Raw genomic sequence first — 27,946 nt, forward strand, 5'->3', positions numbered from 1 at the left:
TTTTTATTCCATGTGTCTTGGTGCTGTATTTTTATGTATATTTGCACATTTTAATAAATGATTGCACCTATGTCCCATTTTGATAACAAAATATAAAAAAGTGAGGGGTGGCTCAAAATCCTGCACAGTGCACATGCTTTTATTTCCATACAGCATAAAAAAAGCATTAAAGCATCAGGTTAAAATGAATTTGAAATACTAACATCTCTAAGTGTTTACAGAGCGACGCACCTCTTTCGTAACAGTGCGTCGTTTCTATTGTTCTCAGCTTTTCGTGTTGCATTCAAACATGGGTTACCTCTGACAGGGGCAAATTTATTACCACTGGCACACAGACAGTCCTCTTTTAACTGTGGTACTTTATCAGCAAGAAAAAAGTGAGAGTGATATATGGGTTTGATAACAGAGGCGGCCTGCTTTGGTGACCGATCCTGTTTTCCTAATAGATACCCAATGTGCTGATGTGTGTGTATTAACAGCCCGAGAAACACTCAAAAGAGAATTTGTTTGTTTGGTTTTGTGGAGCAACGATGTAAAGCGAGACTTTAACTTAAATCGGGGTGCTCATTAAGAAATTAAGACAACCAGGAGAACACTTTGTGTCAATGAGTAATTTCATTTACTCATAAATAACCGATGGCACAGTGCTTTCAGTCTTAGTTTTCTTTTCCTCAGGTGTACTTGTTATGCTGCACAAGTCTCTGTACTTTAATTAAACATCAGATATTATTTCGATATCTCGTTACGTCACGGATGCAGCTTACTAACGAGTTTCAAAGAAGATGAAAGGCATTGCAGGCCATTGTTTTGGTTTAAAAACCATTCCCGTCTTGCGAAATCCTTCAGATAAACTGCTTCTGTTCATCAGAAATGGCTCACATTTGAAGGCCACAGAACAAACTGCCCATTGTTGGTCCACGCTTTATTCCCTTTATGTACAGGCTTCATTATTGCTGCCTCATAAACCGTCTGTTATTCAATAACCATCAACTGTGAGGGGGGGCGGCAGCCGTAGAGGGAGCTCAACTTGTTTATCAGGAAAAAAACTCCCAAAATGAGAAGCAATCAGAAGAGAGGGAATCTGTATTATTCCACTAAATGTTTGTGCCTCACACTTCGTTTTCTTTTTTTTAAAAAAAATTCATGCATTCACAATTTAATATTTCCCTGTAAAAGACGTGTATTGTGCAGGACTGAACTCGAGGCAGGTCTGCAGTCAGGTATGATGTTTGTTATCTTTGCCAACATTTGCTCCAAAACTCCAAAACTCTGACATACAGATCGAGGCCAGAGCAGGCCTGTCAGAGAGTGCAATCAATCAATCAATCAATCAATCAACCAACCAACCAATCAATCAATATTTTATTTCTATAGCACATTTAAAAAGGACAGTGCCCATCAAAATGCTTCACACAAGGTAGCAAAGCAGATTTCAACAAAAGGCAACAAAAACAGTTAAAAACAATTATAGTTACAGTTACAGTGACAGTTACAGTTACATAGCACAAATGCAGACCAGGTGGAAGTCCAAACTAATTTGCTTCAAAAACTAAATGGTGAGTTTTTAAGTGTGATTTAAATGTTCAACACAGTCCACTGGATGGTTTTGCAAAGCGGAAAAATTGTGATGTCTTAAAAAGAGAATTTCTCATTATTCCATTGTTTTAATATAAAATGCTTTGCTATATGTGGTGCCTTGCTGCAAGCATTGCTACACACAAGTGAAAAAGTGTGGAAAGCATTCAAACACCTCAGAAACTTGTTTGATAAAGAAGTAAAATCTCTTTTTTTGCTTTTATCTGTTGATTGCAATGTACATTCATTACCTACTTCATTAGGTATACTTGTTCAGCTGCTCGTCAACACCAATATCTAATCACCCAATCACATGACACCAACCATATGAAGCAGGTCGTCTTGACCCTGTTTGGTCAAGATGACCTGCTGAAGTTCAAATCAAGCGTTAGAAGGAGGAAGTGAATTTAAACATGGCTGCTCTGAGTATTTCAGCGCTCATATGGTAGGGTCAAAATTTGGCATAAACAGCACAAATGAATCATGAATCCATCCTGAGTTGGATCAACAGTTGAAGCTGGTGGTGATTTGATGTTTTCTCAGCACACTTTGAGCATTTTTAAATGCCATAGCCTACCAGGTACTGCTGCTCATGTCCATCCCTTTATAATTACAGTGCACCCATCTCCTGGTGGCTCTTTCCAACATAATAAAGCTCCATTTCAGAAACTTCACATCATCTCGAACTGCTTGAGAGCATGACAATGAGTTCAAGAATGATTCCAGCATCTTGTCGAATCTGTGCTATAAAGAATTAAATTAGTATTAATTAAAAGTGGGTCCAAACCAGTATCAGTATAGTGTACCTAATAAAGTGGCTGGTCAGTATGTTTTAGGGCAGTAGACTGACTGATACAGATCTTTCAGATGTTTGTGGGCTCTTTTTATGCAGTGGATTTACTGGTCTGGCCAAAACCTGCAGGTGGTTTGTAAAGTCTTGTGTTAGTTTGTGTTTTATAAATAATGTATTTACTGCATTTTTATTTTACAGCTGACACTGTAAGAATATGGATTAGAATATTCATTCACTGGTAATGAAATCCAGTAATTTGAGATCTAATTAAATAATTGACACACAGGTGACAGAGAGAATCTGACATATGTTTACTTAGCAGGTAGGTTTTCATGTTGTGGTACATGAATTAAACATTTATTGTCACACACAAGTTCATATAAGATACAAGAAAACATGTTAAAAAAAAAAAAAAAAGCTGTGATAATGCCAACTGTCTAATGTGATATAAAGCAATGCACATCACTTGACAGCATTAATTAACAGCTAGAATAGTGCAGATCCAGCCTGGTAATCCCCATAAATAAATAGACAGAGCAAAGTCAGTACAGAATTTTAAAAAGTAGAAAGTTTTTATCTTGATTTAAATTGCAGGGGGAAAAAGTAATTGTTGATTAAGTAGTTTTAAGATATTCACAGGGTTTAAACATAGCTGCCTTTCTTCACATTTTGCTACAAGTGTTCCTCTTGGTTTCCTCTTAGCTGGATGAGCTCGGACAGTCCGGGATCAAGCACACGAAATGCCCCTCGCAGTTACTCTACAAAGAGGAAAAAAGACCGTGTTGGATTCAGAGCACACAGGGAGAAGTTTGGTTTTTATTATTATTATTTTTCCATACCTGGAGGTTGGTGTGACATATGGGACTGTGAGGTGCAGTCAGGTGATTGTGCACACACTTCCCAAAGTGTTGCAGACAGGTGGAATCGGACGGGGCGCAGGTCTGAGAGCACGATGGTCGCTTCAGCAGCAGACAGCTGGAGCAGGACGTGTGCTGGCAGGAGCCCTGGCACTCTTTATTCTGCAGAGACGTAGACCTACAGACGAGGAAATTCTGATTATTGCTAAAAACAACAACAACAACGTGGCATTTAGAGGATGGGGGACGGGGTAAAGCAGTGTTATTAAATGAGCTCACCTGGCAGAGCAGATTGCAGAGGGGTTGGCCTGGCAGTACTCCTTGGTGCACTCTGGTTGGCAGCTCTCTGCATCCAGCTGTTCAATCACTGCACGGATTTAAAGAAACTACGAATGAGAGTCCCGCATTGTGGAGTCAAACTTTATATCGTGAGCAGCAAGAAAAAAAGACAGGAAAACTGTAAAAGGTCTGATATCGTATTGATAACGGTGACACTTCTTTTCATCGGGGATAGATAAGATGAGTAATTATGGCTGAGGAACCTTTGATTCAAAGGAAGCCTTGACCACACTATCAGTCTTCACAGCTCATAAACCAGATTTTACCGCTCCTCCACCATTCCCACTACACAGACTTACAGTAAAAGAATCTCACCAAGTACATTTTTACGCGTTTAGAGAAGATTTTAGCGCCTTTGTAGTTCCCGCCAACTTTATTTCCAGAAGGAGGCGTTAAATATTGCATTTTTGCTTACAGAGCCTTCTTTTAATTAACATGATGGATTTCTGTACATGTGAATAAATCAGAACAACTCGCTATTATTATTTTTTTGTGCTGCTGTAAAACTTTTTTCCCCAGTATCGCATTTCACGAGTGATTAAAACATCACTCGTGGATCTGAGGCGCAGTGACTGCTTGTCATCATTTAAGAGTAACGGTTACAATCTCACCTGCTTTGCAGATCCCTTTGCGCTCTGCGTCTGGTTTGACAGCTGCTGAGTCCTGAAAAACGCACACCAGCCCCTCGTCGCACTTCCCCAGGTAGTCCCACGTGCCCCCGCAGGTCTCCCCCTCCGTCTTGGCGCACACGGGCAGCAGCCACAGACACCCGTCGTCACGCCCCCTTTACACTGGAGCTTCAGCGCCCGCCGGGAGGAGCAGTGTATCCGCTCGCAGGGCGGGCAGTGAAGGGCCTGAAGCTGCTGGGTGTCCACGGGGGACGCTTTCTCCAACCCGAACACCCCCAACAGCGCACTGAGAAATAGCAGCATCCGCATTGTTGATAGGCGTGATGTTATCCTGAGGGGAGAGCAGCTGTCAGGACCTTTTATATCCCCGGGCACCCCGGCATTGTCACACCACATGCTTCGTAGTTTATGAGCCACAGCCTCCTCCCACCACCAGCAGCCAATAGATGGGTGGATTTAGTCTAAAATATACGGTTAATTATCCCCACGTCTTATCTCCACGCTATCAACAGTGTGATTTTGTTTTGAAACAAGTCTTCCGTCCGAACATTGTTAGATAAACTCTGATGGAGGTGAATTCGGAGTCACATGACCCCTGAAAGGGGCAATTCGGTGTGCACCTGTAATCAGATAATGGCCTATTTCTCAAAAGAACAAAAGGTTTAAGACATCAGCAGGTTATCTCATCCGGACGCCTCACAAGGTTCGTACCTGAATGAAAAATCTGGCAGGTTGTGTGCATGCCAGTAAAATATGGCCGCGCGTTCACTGGGTGTCTGTCAGCTGACATTACAGCTGCTGCATGTCATTTCTTTCCTCTTTATCTTTGAAGAGGGCCCGGTGGCGCCAGTGTCCGGCAGCCTCGCCTCTGTCAGTGCGCCCCAGGGCAGCTGTGGCTACAGTGTAGCTTGCCATCACCAGTGTGTGAATGTGTGTGTGAATGGGTGGATGACTGGATGTGTAAAGCGCTTTGGGGTCCTTAGGGACTAGTAAAGCGCTATACAAATACAGGCCATTTACCATTTACCAAGAGGGAAACTTCTGCTTGGAAGTAGGACAAACTACTGCAGAAACATACTTAGTCCTCGGCGAGTCACAAAAAGGTCGATTATTTTGTGTTATTGTAATTTATGCTGCAGTTAACATATTAAAATTAGCCGCTTTGGATATTAAACCCTTTTTGCATTTGTGCACAAAGGCCCACAATCACCCCAGCCACAAGAGATATTTAATGACTTTACTTTGAGGAAATATTCTGTGTAAAATCCTGGAGGAGAGAAAAGGATTTCTTTTGCTTTGGCTCTTAATATGCTCTACGTTCATTTGGATCCGCACGAACTGTTAGTATGATGGTCCACAGAGGAGAAACATGGCAGATTAAACCAGGGTTTACCAGTCTGGCTGTAAGCGTGCTCTTATGAAGGGGGGCAGCACATGGCCATTTAGAAACACGTCCAGGTTTACTGAGTGCAGAGAAACAATAAAACAAAGGAAGATAAAACTACAATAAAAAACATGAAGAGGCTAGACATAATACACACAAGGTGCATTACATGGGCGATCGTGGCTCAAGAGTTGGCAGTTTGTCTTGTAATCGGAAGGTCCGACAGTCTCGGTCGTTGTGTCCTTGGGCAAGACACTTCACCCGTTGCCTACTGGTGGTGGTCAGAGGGCCCGGTGTGGCGCCAGTGTCCGGCAGCCTCGCCTCTGTCAGTGCGCCCCAGGGCAGCTGTGGCTACACATCACCAGTGTGTGAATGGGTGGATGACTGAATGTAGTGTAAAGCGCTTTGGGGTCCATAGGGACTAAGTAAAGCGCTATACAAATACAGGCCATTTACCAATACATTGGAAGGTAAATACCCTACAGTAATGCAGAGAAAACCCCAGCAATCAGATGACCCCCTATGAGCAAGCATTTGGCGACAGTGGGAAGGAAAAACTCCCTTTTAACAGGAAGAAACCTCTGGCACAACCAGGATCGGGGAGGGGTGACCATCTGAGAGACCAGTTGGGGACGAGGGGAGGAAGACAGGACAAAAGTGGAGGAGAGCCACAGGTTTATTATTTTTTATTAATATTAATAATTTTATGATGTAATTATTCATCTCTGACTTAATTTTAATTATTCAATTAAATCTTTTTACACATTAGTCCTCATGTCTTACTGCTTAGTCCCTGACGGAGCCAAAGGAGAGAAGCCCATATAGGATAAATATGCCCCATCTAGTCCCCATAACCTTCAATGTTTTTGAAGGTTATGTCATATGAGGTCTGGGAGGAAACAAAATGGGAAAAAAAAAGAAAAAAAAAGACAGCTTTAAGTATCAAAATGATGCTTTGATCGGAAAAAGCAAACCAGAGAACTCCTACTCATCTTTCCTGTTGCACTGATCCCAGAGGAGCATCTCCACATTCACTCATCCACCTCTGTATCAATTTGCATAATCCTGCACGCTGTCTTCACTTTAAAAATAAAGCTTAAAGTATTGCTGAACAAACTAAAATCTCAGTTACTGCTAGGAAGCCTTGTGTCGTATAAAAATGTATTTATTTTCAAGGAAACCATTGAGTAACACTGAATACACCAGGAGTGATCATTCAATAAGTCAATAAAACTCGTGACTCCTACATCAAAGATCCCACATACAAGACGTCTTGGAAAAGAAGATTCAAAGCAAACATGTTGGCAATTTGCTGGTGCTACAATTTCATTTTTCCCCCACATAACAAATTTAGGCGATACACACCTGTGTAGAAAAGTGACAAGAGTTTACATCAACTTACAAAGGGCTGGATGTCAAAGTGCAAGATGCCTGAACCCCACCCACCCACCCACCCCTCCTGTCAAAGAGGACGATCAAAATGTCGCAACCAGAAGCGGACTCTTAAATACAAATCTCCAAAATTAAGATTCTGCCATTATGGGTTTGTATTCATTTGAGACCCTAGTCTATCTTACATTTCATAGCTTTAAAATATTATTTCAGAAACATCTTCCTCCCAAAGATACTCATTTCTTTTATTCTTCTTCTTTTTTTTTTTTTTTTTTAAACTGCACCTTATAAGAGACGACTGCATGTAATGGAGTAAAGCATCACAGAAATTATGCAGGCATACAACAGAAAAGCAGCTGCTTATCAACAAGTTCAAACAAAACAACATTTTATCAGTTAAAAAAGAAAAAGAAAAAAGCAACCGAGTCAGAGTACATACTAAAATCTGAAGTGAAACTAAAATGACTTAAAAACCTCAAAAACAAACAAACAAAAAAAACAATTATGTACATATATTTACAGGCAAATAGAGTGAATATTTTACAGGTTTGACTGGCCACTGGAGGTCAGGAGGAAACCAACAAGGTCCATATAATCCAACACTGTGTGACATTCAGTTTTGTCAAATGACAAAATACCTTCCAGGAGGCCGTCTGCAAGGTCGCACTGAAAACAAGTGAGCTAAGAAACCTCTGCTCTGAGTCTGCCTTCACTGTGTGTGTGCGCATGTGCGTGTAGAAAAACATCCAGGACTTTTTTTTTTTTGTGGACTCAAACATAATTTTCATTTTTTCGTTTTTTTGCATGACTTTAAAAAAAAATTATAATAATGGCAATGTTGTGTATGCAAACAGAACTCCACTGAATACATCCTTCTATGAGTCCGTTTGTTTTTTTCCTTCTTCCGCTGCGATCTTGTAAATGAACATTAGCACCTCAGTCTGGAGGGAGGAGGTCGTGCAAACGAAACCGCTCTCGGATGTGCGGTCTGACGTCTTCATTCTGGGTTGAGACAGAAAAGATGGGACTGATTTTCAAAACTTTAAATTATTAAAATGTCATTTTGATCACACATTCAGGATGTCTTCTTCTCTGCAGGAGAAACAAGTAAAGACAAACTTTCACTAAATGCACCGCGTTTAGAGCTGGGCTGATATGGGGGGGGGGATCTAAGAAAAATCTACAATATTTTCTTCTCAAATCAGTCGATACTGATATCACGTTAAAATTCAAATCTGTACTTCCATAAAGCTCAAAGGTTCCTTTTTACACCTAAATGACATGTTAAAATTTACAGTTGAACCGTTGAACATGATAAATGGACTGCAACATTGTGAAACTGTATTTTAAATATGTAACATGGGTTTTCTGACTGGGAAAAAGCTTCAAGTGTTACAGAAGAACAAAAATGAACTGCAACACTAAACTAAAAAATACTAAAAATATCAGTACAAATTTTTAAAAACTTTCAAATGTACATAAAAGGAGAACATAAACAAAACTAACACTCAATTGTGTTCTGCTTTTGTATCACTGGGAGTCTCAGTCATGGATCAGATGTGCGACTGGTTCCACCACTAATCCGCTGTGGTAGTAAAAAGCTGTTCAGCTCTCCCTCTACTCTCCAGGTGTAGCAGGATAAAGTCGTCTGAGAGAAACATTTATGGCCACAGAGCTGGTAATGGCTCAGTTTCTTTAACCAGCTTCTTAAATCGGACATTTTCGACTGTGCTTACTGGCATCATGCCTCGTTACCTGCCTTTGTGGAAACCTGCTTTCAACACAGTTTGCAGTGTTGCAGTGCATGCTGCTCTGCTCTGAGTTTTCATTTTCTGTTGCCATGTCGGCTTTTACCTTGCCCGAGCTTTTAGCGTATTGCTACGTCAACCCAACCTGTGTGGCGTTGACGTTATTCCACCCACATGACTGTGTTGGCGCTACTTATTGTCAATGGCCTTTTGTGTTGTCCGTCAAAACATGGATGGAGTGAGCTCTATCAATTTTATACCGACCATGATTGATATCGCTATTGAGTAAACCTTTTGCATGATAATGTTATCGTTTTATTGCCCAGCTCTAATCATGATATTACTGAGCATTTCAATCCAGCAGAGTTAATGTTACACAGTGCTGTGTTAACACATATTCGCCTCTCACCGTCCGTCTTCCTCTCCTTTACTCACATTACCCAAAACTTCTCTGCACGGTTTTATTTTCTGCTCTTTTTTGGTTGCACTTCCTCTCAGACCACCTTCTCTTTGCTGATTTGTAAGTGTAGAAACCCAAGCTATTTTAAAAAAATCTAATATTAAAATGTGAGCATTGTTGACTGAGGCGACACTTCCCTTTTTTGTTGTTAAATGCATTGGTTACAAAACTAAACCTGGCACCAAATCAAGACAGCGACAGCTGACTGACAGCTGTTATCTTACCAAGAGTTAGACTACAGCTTTCTAGCCAATCAAAATTTACGATTTCAGCAGCCATACGCAGCATTTTGTTGGTACAGTGCAGTGGTTTTCAAACCATGTGGAGCAGGAACCACTGCAGATATACAGACTGAAACTCAGTTGAATGAATCAGTAGGAAAGTAAGAAACTGGTTTGTTTAAATAATTTATACATGTATGTATGTATGATCTCTATTAGCAACACTAAATATAAAACTGTTAGGTGTAATACACAGCTAAATCTGTGTGTGGTGAAGAGTGGGTTGAACACTGACAGTAGACTGCCAGCTGGGGTTATTTTCCACTGGTGTGCATGCACAGATGCAAATATTTAAAAGTCAAAGTACGTACCAGCTCCACAAGTTTCTCGAGGAAGGGAATAAGCTTTAGAAGCTCATTGTCATTTCTATCCACAAACCAGCTCTCAATGGGGATTCCATTGGAAAGCTGAAAGAAACAAAAATCTGTGTTTAGATCAATGTGACACAAAATCATGGATAAAAGTGCAGTTTAAAGTAAATTCATTCATTTGAGAAAAAAAACAAACTAATAATAAAAGGATTCTGGTGTAAGAACTTTACCTGATAAGCAAAGGCTTGGGGTGAGTTGTCGATTATTACAGTCTTGGAAAGATCCCGCCCGAGAATGTTTAGGTCTTTAATGTAATTTCCTTGAACGCACACACAGTGCTCACGAAATAGTCTATGTCTGAAAGAAAGAAAGCAAAAAAGAAAAACGCAGCATGACAGATTTATTCTGAGAAAATAACACCAACGGAAGAAGAGCTCTGGTGAAGTTAATGATGCTTACAGAAAAGCAAAAAGTACACAAAGATTTACACTGTGCATTTGTCCAGAGGTTGGCGGTTAGGTGACAGAAGGAAAAGAAATTAATAAATGTTTCAGGAAAAAAAACCAAAAAAACAAATGCAAGCGGCCCAACAGGTATTTCAGATCTGTTTGTTAGAAAAAATGAAAAGGGATTGAATGGTGCTTTTAGAATAATATATTCATGAAACTCTGGACACACCCTGACTGAATGTTAGAGGACCAAATCATTAATGCTGGTTGTGCTTGAACGAGTGAGAAAAATCATATAAACAGCATGTTTATGTGCAAGTGATGAGGTTCAAATATTAATCATTAATAAATAAATGAATGACACCCACCATCAGTTTGCCAAAATACCAATGCGAGGCAGGTATGACTGGGAAACTGCATGCTTACTGGCCAATTGTAAGCATGCTAATTGTAAGCAACTCGTGATTGACAAGACAGTATTTTCATACATAATATTTGCAAAAAGAGACTTAGTCCAAGCAAGTCCAGCAATAGCAAAATGGTGAAAAGTGCGACACTAACTGGAATTGGAGAAAGTTTGTCTTTAAAATATGAGTTGTGGCTCAGTGCTGCAGGCAACATTGCCTTCAAACTTTTATTTTGAAGGCAAATGATCTCAATTTCTGGTTTGCGTTACACTTTTCACAGCTTCACTACAGCCAGCAGAGCTGCTGAACAGCATTTGTAGAGAGGTCCATGACCTCCATGCAAACTACAACTGCAGCAATATGCTAGCTGCCAAAGCAAATCACAAAGAGGGTTTTGCCAATCAGTTGGGGAAATCCTAGCAACAGGTTGTTACCAGGGTCTTCTTATTAACCACTCTGCAAACCTGTGTGACTGGACCTTTAGCAACAGGTTTTCCAGCGACTGCCAGCAACCCCAATAATCACTTGCAACTAGTTGGCGAATACTTAGTTTGATGTTATAATTTCTCACAGTTGAGCAGTGAAGTATGTTTTCAGCAACTGAATTGCGTTCACAACAGTAGTCTTGGTCTGTTGGGCGCTAGCTTCTTCCATCTTCTCGGTTTCAAGTTCATTGCTAGCATCGTCGTCTGATCCATCCTTTCTGGCTTTTTTAGGTTCAGGTCTGTGTTTAATCGGCATCCTGACTGGCTGGGTCGGAGCAAGTGCCAATGAAAGGGTGGCTTTAGCTGCGGCGTAGGTGCAATTAGAGGATGTAAAGATTGGAGCTCAAAGTTTTGCTGCCATCAGGTAGACGCCATAACCGGAAGCCTTACTCGTTGGGGAATACTGATTTTTCCCCTCATGACTCTCCAGAGCTGTGCATAGGCTTTGCTTAGGAGCAACACACAACCAAGCTGGTCACCTGATTAACTGAACCTCTTCTAACAGAGGGCATAAACAACAACAATAACAAATACAACGCAGCTTGCTGAGAAGTCTGAACATGAATCTTCAAAGGATTTGTTTACAAAATCAACACTATCAGGAAGGGGGAGGAGCTTTATGGCTTTTCCAGTAAAGCAAACCTGCTGTTAGTCTTAGTGGAAAAGGAAACATGAAGAACTTAAATATTGGAAAGTACACCTGGTTTCTTTTTATTTGGTGTCAAGAACGAAGAAAGATTTAAAACACAAGAAAGCAGCAAACAGCTACTTTAACACCCTCTGTGGAATTTTAAACGTTTATCTTCTCCTGAGGATGACTACAGAATAAAGCTGGTGAATTCTAATGAATAAATACAGGTTTGTATCCTGATCATTTCCCCTCTTACTCTACAGCTAACAGACGTCTTACAAAGCAGAGTTCATCTTCGGATGCACGTTCCCACTGACCTTACTAACTGTTTTTTCGGATCCAGGATGTTGAGCAACTTGTCGGCGTAGACCTTCTTTGAAGCAGTGAAGAGAATAATCTGAAATTTTAATGGACAGCAATAAATGACTAATATTTAATCTGAGAGGAGGCCAGACTAAACAAACATCGTTTGCACTCTAACAAAAGATCGCTCTTACCTCGTACAACTGAGACATGCGCTCGAGAAACTCTCTGAAAAAGGGCCTCAACCGAACATACACCTGCAGGTTTAAAAAAATGAAAAAATAGATCAAGAGACAGAAGGTTTAGGAACAGCCATAAAAAGTTAGTCTCTTAAACTGGGGAATGATGCTGAAGCTGTACCTGGTATATTACATCTTGAAAAAGCACAGGGAATGTCAGAGCTGCATCTTCGAGCTCATTCAAACTACAATGAACCAGAGTTTCATCCTGGAAGCAAGAGAAGAAAAAACAACCATAAAAAAAAGGAAAATATTTTGTCTTTAATTTGAGTCCTTTTTTAAAATTTTGAGATGAAAGCATAAGAGACATTTCGCTGCTTACCAGATCAAGGACAAGAGAAAACTCTGGTGTGCTGCGTGTTTTTAAAGGCAGCGCCGGTTTGCGTGTTAACTGCTCTTCTGTCAGCGGAGGCACGTGCTTGATGAAGAAGTACCTTGAATTTAGAGAAACCAAAAGGAAATACATCAACAGTCAAAAATCACAATCACTTAAATGTCCCAGTTGAACCTTTGATAGTAATATAACTCATTCACTGTTAATTCTATAGATGTTTGATTAAAAAAAAAATTAAAGTAAAACAAGAGAATATTTAATCTTCACTGGGGGAATTGGGGAAGAGCAAACAGTATCCTCCAGTGAAGTAAGTGGCACACAGACTTAAAAGTGTAGTTTTGCTGCCACCTGGTGGCTGAAAGTTTCACAACAAGCTCAACACCAGCATGCAAAGTCACCTTGAATGTGATTTCAAGTGGAATCACACCACAAAACTCAACAAAGACAGGGTTTGCTGCCCAAAGTGCAAGCTCAAATTCAAAGACAACGCAGCACTTATTCATTTAAGTCTATTAATGTTTACTTAATTAATACTGGAAGGAATTATATTAAATTTAGTTTGCTGTAGAAAAAAAAAAAAAAAAAAGAGGGGACAAATTAGATTAAACTTACGGGTCGAAAACTTCCCAGTCCTCATCGTATGAGGGTTCTGCTGGAACTGAAGGTAATGAGTGTGGGTAGCTGCCATCTGGCATACACCCGGGAGCTGAAAGAGAAACATAAGATGTAATGGAAATTCAAATGCAATGATTCTGAGAAATAACAAGCCTCTACTGTGAAATTGTCCTTGTTTATGTGAATAAAGTTTTAAATTCAAAGAGGACTAGGCCTATCGTGAGTGGTCGCACCTGTTAACGGGGGCATGTCAGTTTCAGTGACGATCTCTCCTTCTTCTATGGTTGTATCGGAGGTAATGTGGAGCCTCTGTGGTAACATCGGAGCGGTGTGACATGGAGTGATGCCCTCAGTGGATGTGAGAGTGCTGCTCGGCATCTCTTCAGCCTGCTCGATGTCCAGCTGTTTCATGATTTCCTCTGCCTCCATGGCTTGGCCGGGAGAATCGGAGCCAGGAGTGGCTTAACAGAGGGAATACAAATAAGAGATGTGGGTTTCAGTCACATATCGCAGCTTCTTCAGAAAAAAAAACAAACTAAACCTCTTCAATTTATATTTCAGCATGATTGCTTTGTTATTATTTATTTATAGTTTTTTAATTCAGCCTAAATTACCTGTGGACTTTCTTACCAGTTTTAGTTGCTGGTGAGAAAAAGTTGAAGACTGGGGAGAAGATGGTTCCAAGCAGGGTGGTGCGTGGTGGGCTGCTCGTTGAGTCGACGGGGGCCTCCAGTTTACCGTTTGGTTTAATTGGTTTACTATGGCAGGTCATGGTGTCTTTTGAAGGAAGAAAAAAAAAGGGAGAACAAATCCTTTCTTATAAGTTACAAACAAAATACTTATGTTGCTTTCTCTATATATGCATTTTACTACAGCAGTGGTTTTGTGACTGTAGGGCGTGGGACCACAGCAGGTTTGGCGCAGGTGACGAGCAGAAAAACATGGTTTTAGTTTGGTAACACTATTGTAAAATTTTCAGGGTTCTGAAGACTGAGAGCTATAAAACAGCAGTATATACATAAAAGGCATATGATTTGTTACGGTCCACTTCTACAGACTGGTCTGTCATACCTTTATTTGGACTTTTCCGGCAAACTCTGGATACGGATTTGTTAGAGAGACCTCTAGTCTGTGGTGTTGAAGTAATGAGATCACCGTCGGGATTACAATCAATACGACTCCGCTTGGCAGGAATATCCTGCTCCACCTAAAAAGAAATGACACACACACAGTTACAAATTTACATAATTTAAATTTTTCCACAGCTTTAACTTCTTCAGTGCGGAAATCGCTAACACATCACTAACACACAAATATATTTAGCAGCACTGAAAGCAGTTGCCATGACATCACCACAGAAAACACATTTACTTTCTCACTGTGCATGTTTTGCATATATGTGATGACATTTGTTTAAAAATGTGAGTTCTGTTAAAAGGGGCGGAACAGTGCTCAGTGGTTAGCACTGCCACCTCGTAACAAGAAGGTTCTAGGTTTGAATCCACTGGCCGGCCGGGGCCTTTCTGTGTCTGCGTGGGCTCTCTCAGGGTACTCCAGCCTCCTCCCACAATCCAAACACATTCATATTAGGTTAAATGGTGATTCTAAATTGGTTGCAGGTTTGAATGTGACTGTCAACAGTTGTCTGGGTCAACCCTGCAATAGACAGGCAACATGTCAAGGGTACACTCCGTCTCTACCCCATGACCTCTAGGACAGGCTCAAGTCCATCTCACCACCATTAATTAGATAAGTGGAAGAAAACTGATGGATGATCTGGTAAAAGTCAGTGCACTGACATAGCTCGCTAACCCACTAAACTTGCTCTGTAGTACCCCTTTAAAGACATAACAACAATAACAATACTGGCAGCTGCTAGTGCTACCCCTCAGCCTCCTAGTAGATGCACGTATAATACAAACTCCCTTCTTGAGTTATTACATTCACATTTCAGAAAACTTGGCCTCTGACCTTGTGGTCGAGGTCACTTAAATTCAAACATAGTAGATGCACCTACTGTATGAATGGCACGTTATCAAGTTATCACTTTCACAAACTAGTGTGTGTGCATGCCACACACACACACACACACACTAGTTTGTCTGCAAGGTACGGAGACAACAAAACCCCATGGACCTTTTATGGCTGAGGGGTAAAAACAGAGCGTGCAAAGTGCTTTGTCTGACAGGCAAAAGGAGAGCACTCAACTCAATGCAACTTGTTAAGTCAAACTGTCCCAACACCACTAAATGAAGCCCTCCTTTGAAATGAATGTGTCACATTGTCACTGTATTTGCATGCAGCTGGTGATGCAGAAAATGTCTACATGTTTTTTTACATTCTGTTCTACCTGTTTTACACTGCTGGAACTTCAGCCACTAGAACACAGACCAGAAAACTGATTATGGTTACATTATTAGGCCGTTTATCAAACAGGATATCTATTCAATCAATAAAATTGATTTCACTTTAATCTGGTGGCAAACTAAACTGATTTCCACGTCTCCTTTATTAGGTTGCGAAACAGAGTCAGAGCTGAACACACAGAGTAACCTCTAATGTTTTAATAGATGCATTTTAAAGGTTTCAAAGCTCTAATGTGTGGCTGCTAGGTCGGAAATAAAAAAAAAAAAAACCCAGCACACATATTAACATATTTACTTTACCTCTCAGTATGCTAATAATGATCATGAACTGAGATCTGGGGATTTTCTGCAGCATTGCATTTTCTTGTATTTCTGTAAGCGACAGTGTTGCATTTTACTGTGATATTTTCATGCTTTTTACAGACTAAAATGTCTCTGATTGGAACGAGTGGTGCTAAATTGAACCATTTTTGTGCAGAAGAGTCAAACGACGTGGGCAAATGTCGCCAATTTTACGTGAGCTTGCAAGCAGAAAGCTTAAGTTTTATCTCTGACTGGGGTTTAAGGTATTGTTAAGCCAGCAGACACAAAGAAAACCTGGCTGTGTTGAACTAATATACGCCTCAGGATGCATTAGAGTATGTGTTTATTAAGGCTGACATACCTGCATAGCATGAATGCTGTGCTTGTATTATAATCCCTATTCTGAACTTTTTAGATCTTGCCCCTGACATTCATCATCTGTGTCACATTAACAAAAATTTAAAATGAAAACTAAAAAAAACAAGACAAATAAAAAACAAGCAAACTAACACTATGTGGAAACTATGTGAAACAAAACTCAAAAAAAATAAACGAACCCACTGAAGCCTATAGGAGGTTTCGGCAGTCTAAGATAAAAATATCTAACTTTTGTGTGGCCATCAGTAATATGAGTCAGACTTAAAATAATTTTAAACCTGCTGTTTCGATCTCTAAAAACACTAGTAACAGTTACACGTGAGACACAGCTTCACTTTATCAGCTTTTTGGTTTGTTTTTTAAGTAGGTGCGTGTGTTCTTGTGGCGTACTATTAGAAAGAAGCACATAAAACAAAACAAAAAAGCTGTGCCTACCTTGACTGCATTTCCACGGATGAATTTCTTGATAGTGGAGAACAGGCCTGTCTCATTCTTCTGCATTTTGCCTCGACCTCTCACTGGCGATGGCTCCACTTCACAGTGTTTCCTTTTGGCCTGGGACGGGTGGGTTCGATGGCCTAAGTTCGGCTGCTGAGGAGCTTTACGCACTCTCAGCTTCATCATGCACCAACGTCACATAGAAAAATCTGACAAGGAAGGAAAACATGAAGGAAAGTCAACTGAGCGTTTCTGACACTGCACTTGGAGCACAAAGGCTAGACACTCAACCCTTTGTGTTATATTATCAGATTTTCTCTTAACTTTTCACATTTATAAATGTAAATAACATATTTAAAGGAACAGTTTTTCTCTGTTGAGTGTAAGGGAGTGGATAATAAAAATCAGAATAAAGAAATTTCTAAAAAATGTGTGCATTTCAATACCTCCTGCAAAAGGTCTACTACTACAAGACATCAGGATTTGCAGATAACAGTAAGCACAATCCATCCATAAATGGTAAAAAAAAAAAAAAAGGTGTGCTTTACCGCTCTGACAGGAATTGTTGCATTTCCCCATTACTTATGACCAAAAATGCAAGTTACACTTAAGTACATGAAACTCTCACACCCCCCCTCAAGAAAAACCCCTCAAAAAACCTGGACTGTGATAAAAACGTTAAAAATGACTTTGTTCTTTGTTAAAGAAAAGTGTTTTAATTTACTTGAGTATCAAAAAGGCTTTTGTTTACCAAAGGTCAGAAACAGCAGGAAATTACAAAAGTTTCTCTCCAACCATTTGCCTAAAAATCCTGGTAACTTTTCAGATCTGCTGGGCAGCCAATATCAAACAAGAATGACATTTTTACATAAACACAAAGCAAACATTTCTTGTCCTGACAAAGACTTGTGCTGAGCAGGATATAGCAACTTCTCTCTTCGGCAGACAAACTGTGTCAGGGTTTTTCCTGGCTTAAAAATGGGCCTTTGGGCGTTACTGTGCAAGCACAGCAAGGGCTAGGACTCTTGAGTTACCCATCTATGCACTTTCTTGCTTATTTTATAAACAAAATAATATTAAAACACCCTAGTTAAAAAATAAAAATACACCACAAAGCTAACCATCTTTTGTTTTTTAGCTCTACCTAAAAACCTCTTTAATGCGTTTCAGGTTTTTTTAATGCAAGAAAAACACTGATGCAGTTTCTAAAGTCCCTCAGTTGCTAAGGCAAATTTTTGTTTTATGAAATACGTGTAAATACAGGTCACATACGTTGACATGACAGTGTGTGGTTCTAGTTTACTTTAGCAAAGAAGCAAGTTCCTAAAGTTGTATTTATTTATGTTTACAGTTTCCACATCCTCTTTCTGCCTCCCTTCGTAGATACAGTCAAATGCGTTTTTATTTGCGTGCTAAAGCTGTACAACGAAAACCCACGATTTATGGACACTTCACTACCAATCTAGTCAAAATGTGTGCAAGCAATTGAGTAACTGTGTTTAGGAAGCTCAACAAATCAGTTAAGATGAAACGCATACCTTTGCCTTTTCTTTTTTTTTTTGTTTAGCTGTCACGGCCACTTGACTCCGGTATAAATGAAAGAAAAGTTATCAAAACAAAAATGCGCGTAAGCCGGACCGTTCAGCGGAGTGGGTGGTAAACACCAGAAGTTAGCAAAAATTTGAAGCTTTCGGGTTATCCGAAGTCAGCTGCTGCTTAGAGGATAGGCTTTGTGTTTATATGTTTGCTCAGTTGTTGCTGAATGAGATCTGACAGCAAACAGCACCGCTGTCTGTCGTTATGTAACATCAGACGGGCTGTCTTAACGCCAACGACGTCAGCTACCGCTAACGTTAGCCAACCGCTGACATTTAGCATCAATACTACACAGACAACACCGCTCTGACGCTGATGCCCCGCATTTTTTGGCGCACCGCCGACTTTACGTAGTCAGAACTGACACCTGTAGGCTTAACAGAGTTACTGTTAATGCTAGCATAAAACAGGCGCGGTCTGTCAGTGGGTTCTGTAGCTAACGTTAACCAAACTACAGTTAGCTTGCAAGCTAACAAAACGCCAAAGGCAGCAAAAGCCATTTCGTGACATTACTCCCTCCGCTTCCAAAAACTCCTCTAGCGTTTCCTCCGACAGCATATCTATACGTAATATGGAAATTACCCTTTAATTCTTCAGTGAAATAAAGGTAATTAAAGCAAACTTCGCTGTGGCTAACGCGTCATTTTGTTCGCTCCCGTAACCATCTTTAGCAATTGAGACTACGCCCCCTTCGGTAGCCAACGTTAGCCGCTAGCTAGCAGGAGTCAGGCTTTCACAGGGGGACAAGCCTTTTTGTTTACATGTTGACGTTGTTCGATGCTTACCGATGATCTAGGAAGCTCTTCAAAACGTGCCGCAGCGTTGTCAGCTCTCGGCCGCGACCGTGGCGGCCACGGACAAAGATCGGGCCGTGGTTGTTGCCGCCAGCTGTGTCCGTCGCTCGGTAGCTAGTCACACATCGACCATGTCTGCGGACGCCATTTCCCGCCTCATCACAAACATAACGTTGCGGTGCGCAGAAGAATGTGACACACACGTAGGGGAACCAACGTGGCGAGCGCAGTCAACAGGAAAATGGCTTTAGTATGTGCGCAGCTGGACCCGGGCTCTCTGTCACACTTTATCCCTGCTGGTGCTGTTGTGTGACTGCAAGAATCCGCAAACAGCTCAGTGTTTCTGTATTAGTTTAGCAGAATCTGAAGGGTTGGACTGGAAATTGGCATTTTTTGTAAGACATTGGCCAGGATGGTTCAGAGGTTTTAATACTTTCAAAAATCTTGCAAGCAAAAAACAAAAAAAACAAAACCCAAAACAAAACAAAAAGCAGCTGCTCCACATTATACTGTATAATTTGACTGAAAGCAGGCTCAGCTTTTAGTCAAATTTAGATACTCTCTTGTTGGGAAAAAAAAAAAAAAAATCAAAGAAGTGGGAAAGGAGCAAAAATGAAAATGAATTAAACTTGGCATTTAACCAAACTCTGGACATCCATGAAATCCAAGACAGTCATTCAAATATCCCTGCAAGTTTCCAACATTTATTGATGTTTTTAACGTTGACATTAAACTGCTGCTGGGAAGTTGATCACGAACTGACATATTCTGCCAGTTTGCAATAAGAAGTGTTGTCCTGCTGATGACCTTTAACATGCAGAGAGAAGAATAAAGAGTAGTCTGTCTGAATCCAGTGACCCAGGTCTCTGGATTTTGCAAATTAAATCCAATTTTTATACTAGTACACATCAAAGTCTATTGATAGTGATCAGGTAAAACAGATGATTCAGATTATGCAAAAGTGCTATCAAAAGTGTCTTCATCTGAGAGCCTATTATATTCTTATTTCAGAGGACATACGGGGAATTTTACACAACTGTGCCATTAAATTTTGGCCTCCCTCCCGTATCTGAAAACCGCTTGTGTAAAAGGTGCAATAGAGTCTGGATAATGATCCACACATCTAAATTGGAGCATGGCAGTTGCACAGAAGAACCCTAAAGTTATAACATAATTCCAAGACGTCAACACATTTAACCATTTCAAATCAAAGCTGCTCATTAAAGTCCAATATTGTAGTTTATATAGTAGTAATAATTAATGCAATAACAAAATTCATTTGATGTTTCACATTCTCCTGCAATAACAGTCTGACATGAGGTTTCATAAGCTTCAGTCATTTTAATGATTATAGGATAATCTTTTTTTGTTTTAATACAATGAAACTAGCGTTGACTGTACAGCCACCAAGATGTTTCCGCCTCAGTTGAGAACTGATACAAAAAATAATCACTATGTACAAAACTCTACTTCAGACACTGACGTCTAAATGTAAGAAAAAGCACTTGTAGCCTGCGTATTAATGTTCAAACACCCCAAATGGCAAATCCTACACATTGTGTGGTACCATGATTAGTTTAAAACTCTAAATAAAGCCAAAGACTTAAACACATCTCACTCACAATGACTAAATTGCACATGTGCACGGTTTTAAATGTAGCAATCTGGGGAAAGAGTAATATTTATATGCTGTGTTTAATGGCTACCCTGAAATAACCTCAATTTAGAGTTGGTTTTTTAATGTCACTATATAAATTTTGGCAATGCCGACCAACTATAACTGAAAAACAAAAACAAAAAAAACAAAACAAACAACTGAAATGATCCAACTTACATTTGCATGTGAGGTTTTAATTTTATATTCTTCCACACCAGAGGTGATGCAAACAGCATGGAGTATTCTACAAACTTTTGTTCTCGGTCCCTATAAAAACCCATCTCTGGCTTATGAAAGCATCTCGACTGGCCATTCATTGTGCTGTCAAAAGCACCCAAAAAACAAAAACAGCTGATCTATGAGCAGTTTAGACCCACTCCATCATTCCAGTCGTTTAATTCCACAGTAATATCAAAAACGCTACTTAAATGAGCTTTTCTGTGAGACTGATTAATCATGATGTTCAAAACATTCACATTACTCCTTTATCCATATGCGTGTCCACCCTTTGGTAGATGATTACACAATGAATTTCCTTTCAGATTCAAACTGAAGATGAGGTTTCATTTCATCCCAAGATGCATGATTTTCCTGTAAGGTCCCGGTCCGCCCCACAGCCCCCTGTCGTGAGACAAATAAAGACAAAGCTGTTGTTATCGCGGATTAACTGCTGCTAATTAGCTGCTGTTAATTAACTGTAAAGATACCTAAGAAGGCCATGCCAATAGAGGTGAGGCATCACATCTGCTTTCATGTGGTACATTAGTCGCCTCTCCTTGGCTTGGTTGAAGGGGAACGTTTCCAGCGGTTGTCCGTTGTAGTCGAACTCTGCCAGGATTACTGTGTTGTAGCTTGTGACCAAGGGACATGAAGTGTACCCATCGTACTAAATAAACAAGAAAAGGACAGATTATCAGTTTGTGTGATTTTCAGTAGACGTATTTCCTAAGAAGCAGCTTTACCATATAGAAAATTAAACACATGAATCATAGCTGTCACACTTACCTTCTTATCTGGTTTCTCTTTTTTCAATATTTTGCTGATAGTTCGGCTCAAGACGGCAGACTGTGCAGCTAAAAACAAACAAACAACCAAAAAGAGTTTAAATTCTGCTCATATCCAATGAGTCGTTATTCGATAAACTGAATTACACCAGCATGTTTATCTTGGTCAAGTTTGCTGGAAGCTGTTGTAGGTCCTAAAATGCCCACCATCATTGAGGTGGCCTGCACATACTGACAATTACAAAGCTAAACCAAAAACAAAAGTCACGTTTTGTTGGACTATCTTTAGCTCTGATAAGCTTGTGCAACACCACAACATTTATTTCCATCCAGAGTTACATTCCTTTTTTTGTGAAGAGTTTCCATTGATGATGGCATTAAAGTGTTCTCCAGCACATCCTGAACGTCTGGACTCTGTTGTGGCCAATCCAGGGCAAACAATGTCCCATGCTACCTCAACCACTGTTCTACAATTTGAGCCAAATAAATTGTGACATTTCCATTTTCATGCATGTAGAAGAAAATATGCCCTTGATGGAAAAGCCTGGTCATTCAGTCTTTACTTTTGGACACACAATGTTGCTGAAACTGACCAATTGAAGCAACTCCAGATCACCACACTGCCCCCACGGGCTTTTACAGCAGGCCCCAAACATGATAAGTGAATCACTTCACCCACCTATCTTATACCCTGTTGTACCCGTCGCTCTGGAACAGGGCGAATCCAGTTCGGACCACATGACTCTTGTCCATTGCTCCAGAGTCCAACCTCTATTCTCATTTGCAAACTGAAGGTCCCCCAGTCATAGGTGGTTTTCTTAAAGCTACACAGCCATTTAGTCAGAATCGCTTGATTTTGCTTTACACTTTGTGTGTGGAAATGTTCTTACCTTGACTCTTAAACATAGCTGTGAATTTTACTGTTGGTTTTTACCGTCACCAATGAGGTTATTTTTCTCGGTAGTGCTTTTGTGTATTATCAGTCTGTCTGTAAACACATTAGCTCAAAAGGTTTTGAATGTATTCTGATAAAACTTTGTAAGGGTGTAGAGTGGGGTCATGTTAACAAACCATTAAAATTTTGCTTCCATCCACTAAGTTCAACTCAATGATTTATTGGTTGAAAATTGACAAAATGCCTTAAAATCTAGAATCTATGATTCTTACAATTTGGTGTGCATTGTTGATATACAGAACCTACTGTATAAAGACTTAAAATATGTCACTTTTGACCTCTCCTTCAATGTCAATAGTTTGATCTGAAGGTCAAAGTGATAATACTACAAAGAACCATTTCAAACTATGTTTCTTACTGCCACAGAAGCTTATAGGGAACGATATACGAGGGATATTCAGCTATTAAGCAACGTGAGGTTGGGTCAATTTCTTAAACGGGAATTAAAGCCTGAAGTGGAGTAAACACAGGAAGTGATTACATCAGAGAGTGAAGAACATTTAGTTGACATCAGGCATAATGACCTCTGACGATGCAAAGTGGGCAAGCTGCGAGTCAAACTCTCAACTCTGAGGCGCTCAGAGGTCTCTGTTACAAAATAAGAAATGTGGCAGAAGAATAAAAGACTTCAAACATAGCAGGCAGCATGTAAGGCTACTGTGCTCTCTGACTTCATTAGCCTCAACTAAATTTAACAAGTTCAGGTAGCTTGTTAAAACATCTGAACCAATCAGAAGCCAGAGATGCTTACAGCAGTTACTGTTCCAAATTAAGCACACAGCGATTAAACTTTTGAGCTCTTATCCTAAAGAAGACTACAGCGAAATCTGAAGCATTTATAGATAGTGGTCTGTTGGCCTGTACACCCAGAAGACAGCATAGAGTAGATCCATATTCACTAGATCACCTTCCCAGGCTCCTCCCGGCTCCTGTAGGATTCGGTGTATGTTCATGTGCTTTTAACATCTCTAAAATATGAAACTTATTCACCTTGTGTTACATTTTACCGACACACTTCCCTCCAGATCAAACTTCACCCACGGACAGACGGACTGACCGACAGATAATGTCAACACTACAGCTGTTAGAGGGGCTAAAAACAGCCACATCCTCTAGACTGAAAAAAGAAAAGCAGTGAGCGATACATTTACAAAGGTATACAGTCGCTTCAGACTGCTTACCTCACTGTGACTGAGCAAAAACATGTTTTATATACACACATGCGTGTATGCAAGATCCACCAATTCAAACCGCAATTCAGGACAAAAACAGAGGAGCTCTTTGTAGAACTGAAAAGTAATTATGAAAGACAGAGGACTCTATTGGTAAAGTTGGCTGAGCAACAAAGCAGGACACTCCTCGGTTATTCAAACATCACTTTAACAGAAATGCTCTTCACAGGAAAACCTTCCAGAAGGACAACAGTATAGTACCCCAGCTACACAGAAGTGATTCTCAGTAAAAAGCCATTAGACAACGTTGTGAAGTTTGCCATAGAGCTTTTAAAGAACTCCAAACTGAACTATCCAGTCAGAACTGAACAGACCATGTATTTAACACTCGGCCGCTGCTCATCACCGACTCATATCAGCCTTAATGCCAGCACGTCTCAGCCTGGTTGGAGCTGAAGGAAGGAAAGCAGTCAAAACCAGTTCCAGAGCACAGAAACCGAACACTACGATGAAGAGTCAAGTTTCTGCAGGACAATGGCCTGAATTATACAAACAAGACAAATCTGGAGTGGCTTCAGGACATGTCTGACTCTGCCTGATTAGTCCAGTCCAAACCTGGGCTTAAAACACCTGAGAACATCTGTTCACGTAATCCTTTCATCGCGTGTGACAAACCGTGGCAGGATGATCCAGGAAGAATGGCTAAACTGGCAATCTGTCTCCACACTGAAAAATGAAACTACTGCACAATAAAGTGTGGATATTTTCCTTAAGTGATGAGACACGATATGTTAAATCTAAAGTCTACGCTGAATTGCTTGAAATGTAGTTTATTATTAACAGAGATTGTATTCGCTGCAATTTCACAGGAAATCCAAAATTAGCCAAGTGTTCAGGATTAAAGCTTTGTACCATCTGTTCATGCCAAATACAACGAAAAATACAAAAAAGCAAAAAAAGCAAACCTTCTTTGTGAAATGTAAGGATCTAATCAAACTCACAAAACGATACCTGACACACTGACCAACCTACTAAAATAAGCAATGTCCCCACAGAAACACTGGGTGTGGTGGTGTATTTATAGTCTTGTTCCAACAAATGATTGTGTAATACAGCAGATAGTAGCTTTAAAAAAAATAAAAAAATAAAAAAACTCAACCAAAAGTCCAAGCAGGTCACACAAGAGGAAGCTGTGGAATGAATGAACAGAGTTTTCCAGACTTTTCTCGGCGCAACGCTCAAACTAAGTGCACAACACACTTACCAACAGCTGCGCCGGTTTTGGCTGTGGGAAGGTTGGTGCAGTCTCCGATCCCAAACACGTTTGGATACTTGGTATGTTGGAGAGTTTCTTTGTTCAGATCCAACCAGCCGATCTCATCGGCCAGTGGACTGCCTTTAATCACCGAGCTGGGTCCCATTGGCGGTGTAACATGAAGCATTTCATACTTAAAAAAAAAAAATATATTCTGGTTATTCTGGGGTTTCTTTTTCAAATATTTTATATATTAAGGTGTAAAAATACCCCCCCCCAAACAAACACCTTTTTTATCAGTACTTAAAAAGGACATTTATACATAAAACAAAAGTTAAAGTTGCTGTTACAGTTACCTCGAACACTTTGGTTTCCCCTGGTTTGTCAAGATTTTCAAACACAGCTTCTTGCTTATCTGCGCGCACTTCAATCAGGTTGTGCCTCAGGTTAATCTGTAGGTCACGCTTTTTCACAATCTCCCACAGTGAGTCAGCGTACTTCTTTATCCCAAAGAGCACAGGCAATGATGTGTTATAGATCATATTGGCTTTTGCTCTTTTGCCCGTCTTCAATTGAAGCAGAAAAAAAAAAAAAATCACATTTGATTTTTCAACATTGTCTCTTGAATGTGTCTCAAAGATTCAAGTACCTTCCTGAGGTAGGCGTCTGACAGGTACATGATCTTTTGTGGCGCTCCAGCACATTTCACAGGAGTATTTGGGAAAGTGAACACAGCATTGCCCTCTTTGAAATCCTGCAATGCTTTCCACGTTTTCTCCACAGTTTGGACAGAGTAGTTAGAGCCAATTTTTGGGTGCCCAAACCCCTCTGGGAGTCCTTTGATCTACAAATAAAAACAACAGCAAAAAGTATAAATAAGAGTATAAATCTCTTAAGATGGAATTTGGCAGATTCCATCTTAAACTTTGGCTGATTAAACAAATGAAAAAAACTGTGATTTCACCTTCTCATAATGGAGCTCTAAACCAAGCGCCACAATCAAATATTCATACGAGATCTGCAGGGAGAAAACAAGTTTAGGTCAGGTCTTAAAATAATATTCAGCTTCTCTCTCACACATATACAGACGCATGCAAATAGACACATGACGTGTTTTTAAGGCATTTTATAATTTTACAGTTTCCTAGTGTAAACTTACTACAGTCCCGTCGTCTGTGCGTACAGTATTTGTCTCTGGGTTAATTTCCTGAACTTTAGATTTCACCCATTTCACTCCAGATGGCATAAGGCTTGCAGTGGGACGCCCTGAGGACGCTACAGTCTTTGCACCAGCACCAACCAGGGTCCATATTGGCTGATAGTAGTGGATCTGAAAAACAATTTTTTTTAAAACGTTGTTGACACAAGCTTGTGCGCAAGTTTCCTTTCAAGGTCTGAAGCACAGAAATGTAAACATGAAGTCACAGATGAAATGAATGGAAGCCTAAATCTGCAGTGGGTGCTGGGTTACTGTGATCCTCTAGTGTGTCCTTACCTCGCTGGGCTCCACCACAGCTACATTCTCTGCTCCCACCAGCCTCTTCATCCGGGAGCTCATTGTGATACCGCCACTTCCTCCTCCCAGCACAAGCATTTTGTAATGCTGTTTGGCAGAGGCAGGGCTGCTTGTGTGAAAATTAGAGATAGCAATGCCCCTTGGGTGGCACTGCTTGAGATGACGCAGTGCAGCCATCCTGTGTCTGAACCATAAGGACAAGTCGTTTTAGGTCAGCATCAGCTACGCTGTCTGGGGTTAGTGCTAAAGCTCACAAAAACATGACAACAATCTCTACTTCCTGCTTTGCTGTTTCCCATTAGCTAGAAAGTAAACTGCTTAGCTCCATACAGGAATAGCTGGTGGAAATAAAACAAACAGGATTTCAAACTCACATCAGATGTAAGAGCATTTTTAGTTAGTTGCAAATCAGCCCAAATATCTAGAATGCTGACATGCACAATAATGGAGGGGGGGGGTGGCAGTGAGGTCATGATTTTGAGGTTTTTATCTGTGGTTCTACCCACAGGTATTGTAACACAGGCGCCCAACAGGCCTGACACAGACACAAACACAAACACAAAAAAACCCCCACCACAGTGTGTACGATTTCATAACATTTAACGGTGCTTTAAAGTAACAGGTCCTTCCCTGGAGTTCTTCTGCAAAAATGCTGCATACGAAAGAACTGCTCCACAAAGGGCTAAACATCCCGACTTGGATACTAGTACTCTGCACCACCACCTCAGAGCTGTTACAGCAAAACAAACATGAACACAGGTCTCATCTATCCGGGTCCAGTCAAGCCCAGTCTGAGCCAAAGGCAGTGCTGCTGCTGCTGCTGCATGCTGCGTAACAAGCTGGCAGCAGCACAATCATTCCAGCACAGGCAGAGAGCTGATAACGTGGTGCTCGGGTACACAAGAACGTCAATAAGCACAGGCCTACCTCAGCAGGAGCGCTGTCAACCTCCCGTGTTACCGTCCGTTTAGGCGTAATGCTCTCAGGCTGGGAAAAAGTCCGTCTGACCTAATTTCTAATTTCCTCTCAGTGAAGAAGGTACCAGCACCGCTTTCAAGCCCTACCCGCAGTTGGCACCTCCGGTCCCGCCCCCTGCAGGCGAGTCACCAATCACAATCGACTTTTTTAACCGTCGGTTTAAAACTCCGGCGTTAGCTTCTACAGCCATTGTAACCTAACTAAACTAAAGGCATTAAAGGAGATTATTGTGGGTTTTTTGGCAAACGGAGTGACGTATATCCCAAAAGTTTATACTTTTTTCTAAGTGTTACATTGTCTTC

The 27,946-nt window shown here is 40.5% G+C and overlaps 2 protein-coding genes and 1 non-coding gene across 5 annotated transcripts; all 3 read right to left on the reverse strand.

Moving 5' to 3' along the window:
* Nucleotides 1-2,655: 2,655 nt before the first annotated feature.
* LOC102077943 (uncharacterized) lies at nt 2,656-4,956 on the reverse strand. Its single transcript, XR_002062922.2, has 4 exons — nt 4,176-4,956; nt 3,505-3,592; nt 3,208-3,403; nt 2,656-3,126 (listed from the first exon to the last, which is right to left on the reverse strand). It is a non-coding gene; the product is annotated as an uncharacterized LOC102077943 (transcript).
* A 1,770-nt stretch (nt 4,957-6,726) lies between these two features.
* On the reverse strand, nt 6,727-19,422 carry ctdspl2a (CTD (carboxy-terminal domain, RNA polymerase II, polypeptide A) small phosphatase like 2a). 3 transcript variants are annotated; one of them, XM_003443862.5, is made up of 13 exons: nt 19,099-19,422; nt 16,715-16,926; nt 14,304-14,439; nt 13,863-14,009; nt 13,466-13,693; nt 13,230-13,323; nt 12,606-12,717; nt 12,405-12,491; nt 12,239-12,301; nt 12,059-12,138; nt 10,000-10,126; nt 9,770-9,865; nt 6,727-7,971 (listed from the first exon to the last, which is right to left on the reverse strand). In XM_003443862.5, exons 2-13 carry the CDS (start codon nt 16,901-16,903, stop codon nt 7,906-7,908), a joined length of 1,425 nt encoding a protein of 474 aa, XP_003443910.1. In that variant the 5' UTR covers nt 16,904-16,926; nt 19,099-19,422; the 3' UTR covers nt 6,727-7,905. The 3 variants fall into 3 exon arrangements, with proteins under 3 accessions (XP_003443910.1, XP_005450933.1, XP_005450932.1); XM_005450876.4 differs by lacking the exon at nt 19,099-19,422 and adding an exon at nt 18,896-19,025; XM_005450875.4 differs by lacking the exon at nt 19,099-19,422 and adding an exon at nt 18,256-18,864.
* A 918-nt stretch (nt 19,423-20,340) lies between these two features.
* sqor (sulfide quinone oxidoreductase) lies at nt 20,341-27,905 on the reverse strand. The gene is made up of 10 exons (XM_003443861.5): nt 27,594-27,905; nt 26,646-26,850; nt 26,310-26,480; nt 26,115-26,168; nt 25,800-25,994; nt 25,507-25,716; nt 25,160-25,343; nt 21,770-21,837; nt 21,472-21,650; nt 20,341-21,385 (listed from the first exon to the last, which is right to left on the reverse strand). The coding sequence occupies exons 2-10, from the start codon at nt 26,841-26,843 to the stop codon at nt 21,328-21,330; spliced, it is 1,317 nt and encodes a 438-aa protein (XP_003443909.1). The 5' UTR covers nt 26,844-26,850; nt 27,594-27,905; the 3' UTR covers nt 20,341-21,327.
* Nucleotides 27,906-27,946: the final 41 nt, after the last annotated feature.

This window comes from Oreochromis niloticus, linkage group LG7, assembly GCF_001858045.2.
Source record: "Oreochromis niloticus isolate F11D_XX linkage group LG7, O_niloticus_UMD_NMBU, whole genome shotgun sequence".
NCBI classification, from domain to species: Eukaryota; Metazoa; Chordata; class Actinopteri; order Cichliformes; family Cichlidae; genus Oreochromis; species Oreochromis niloticus.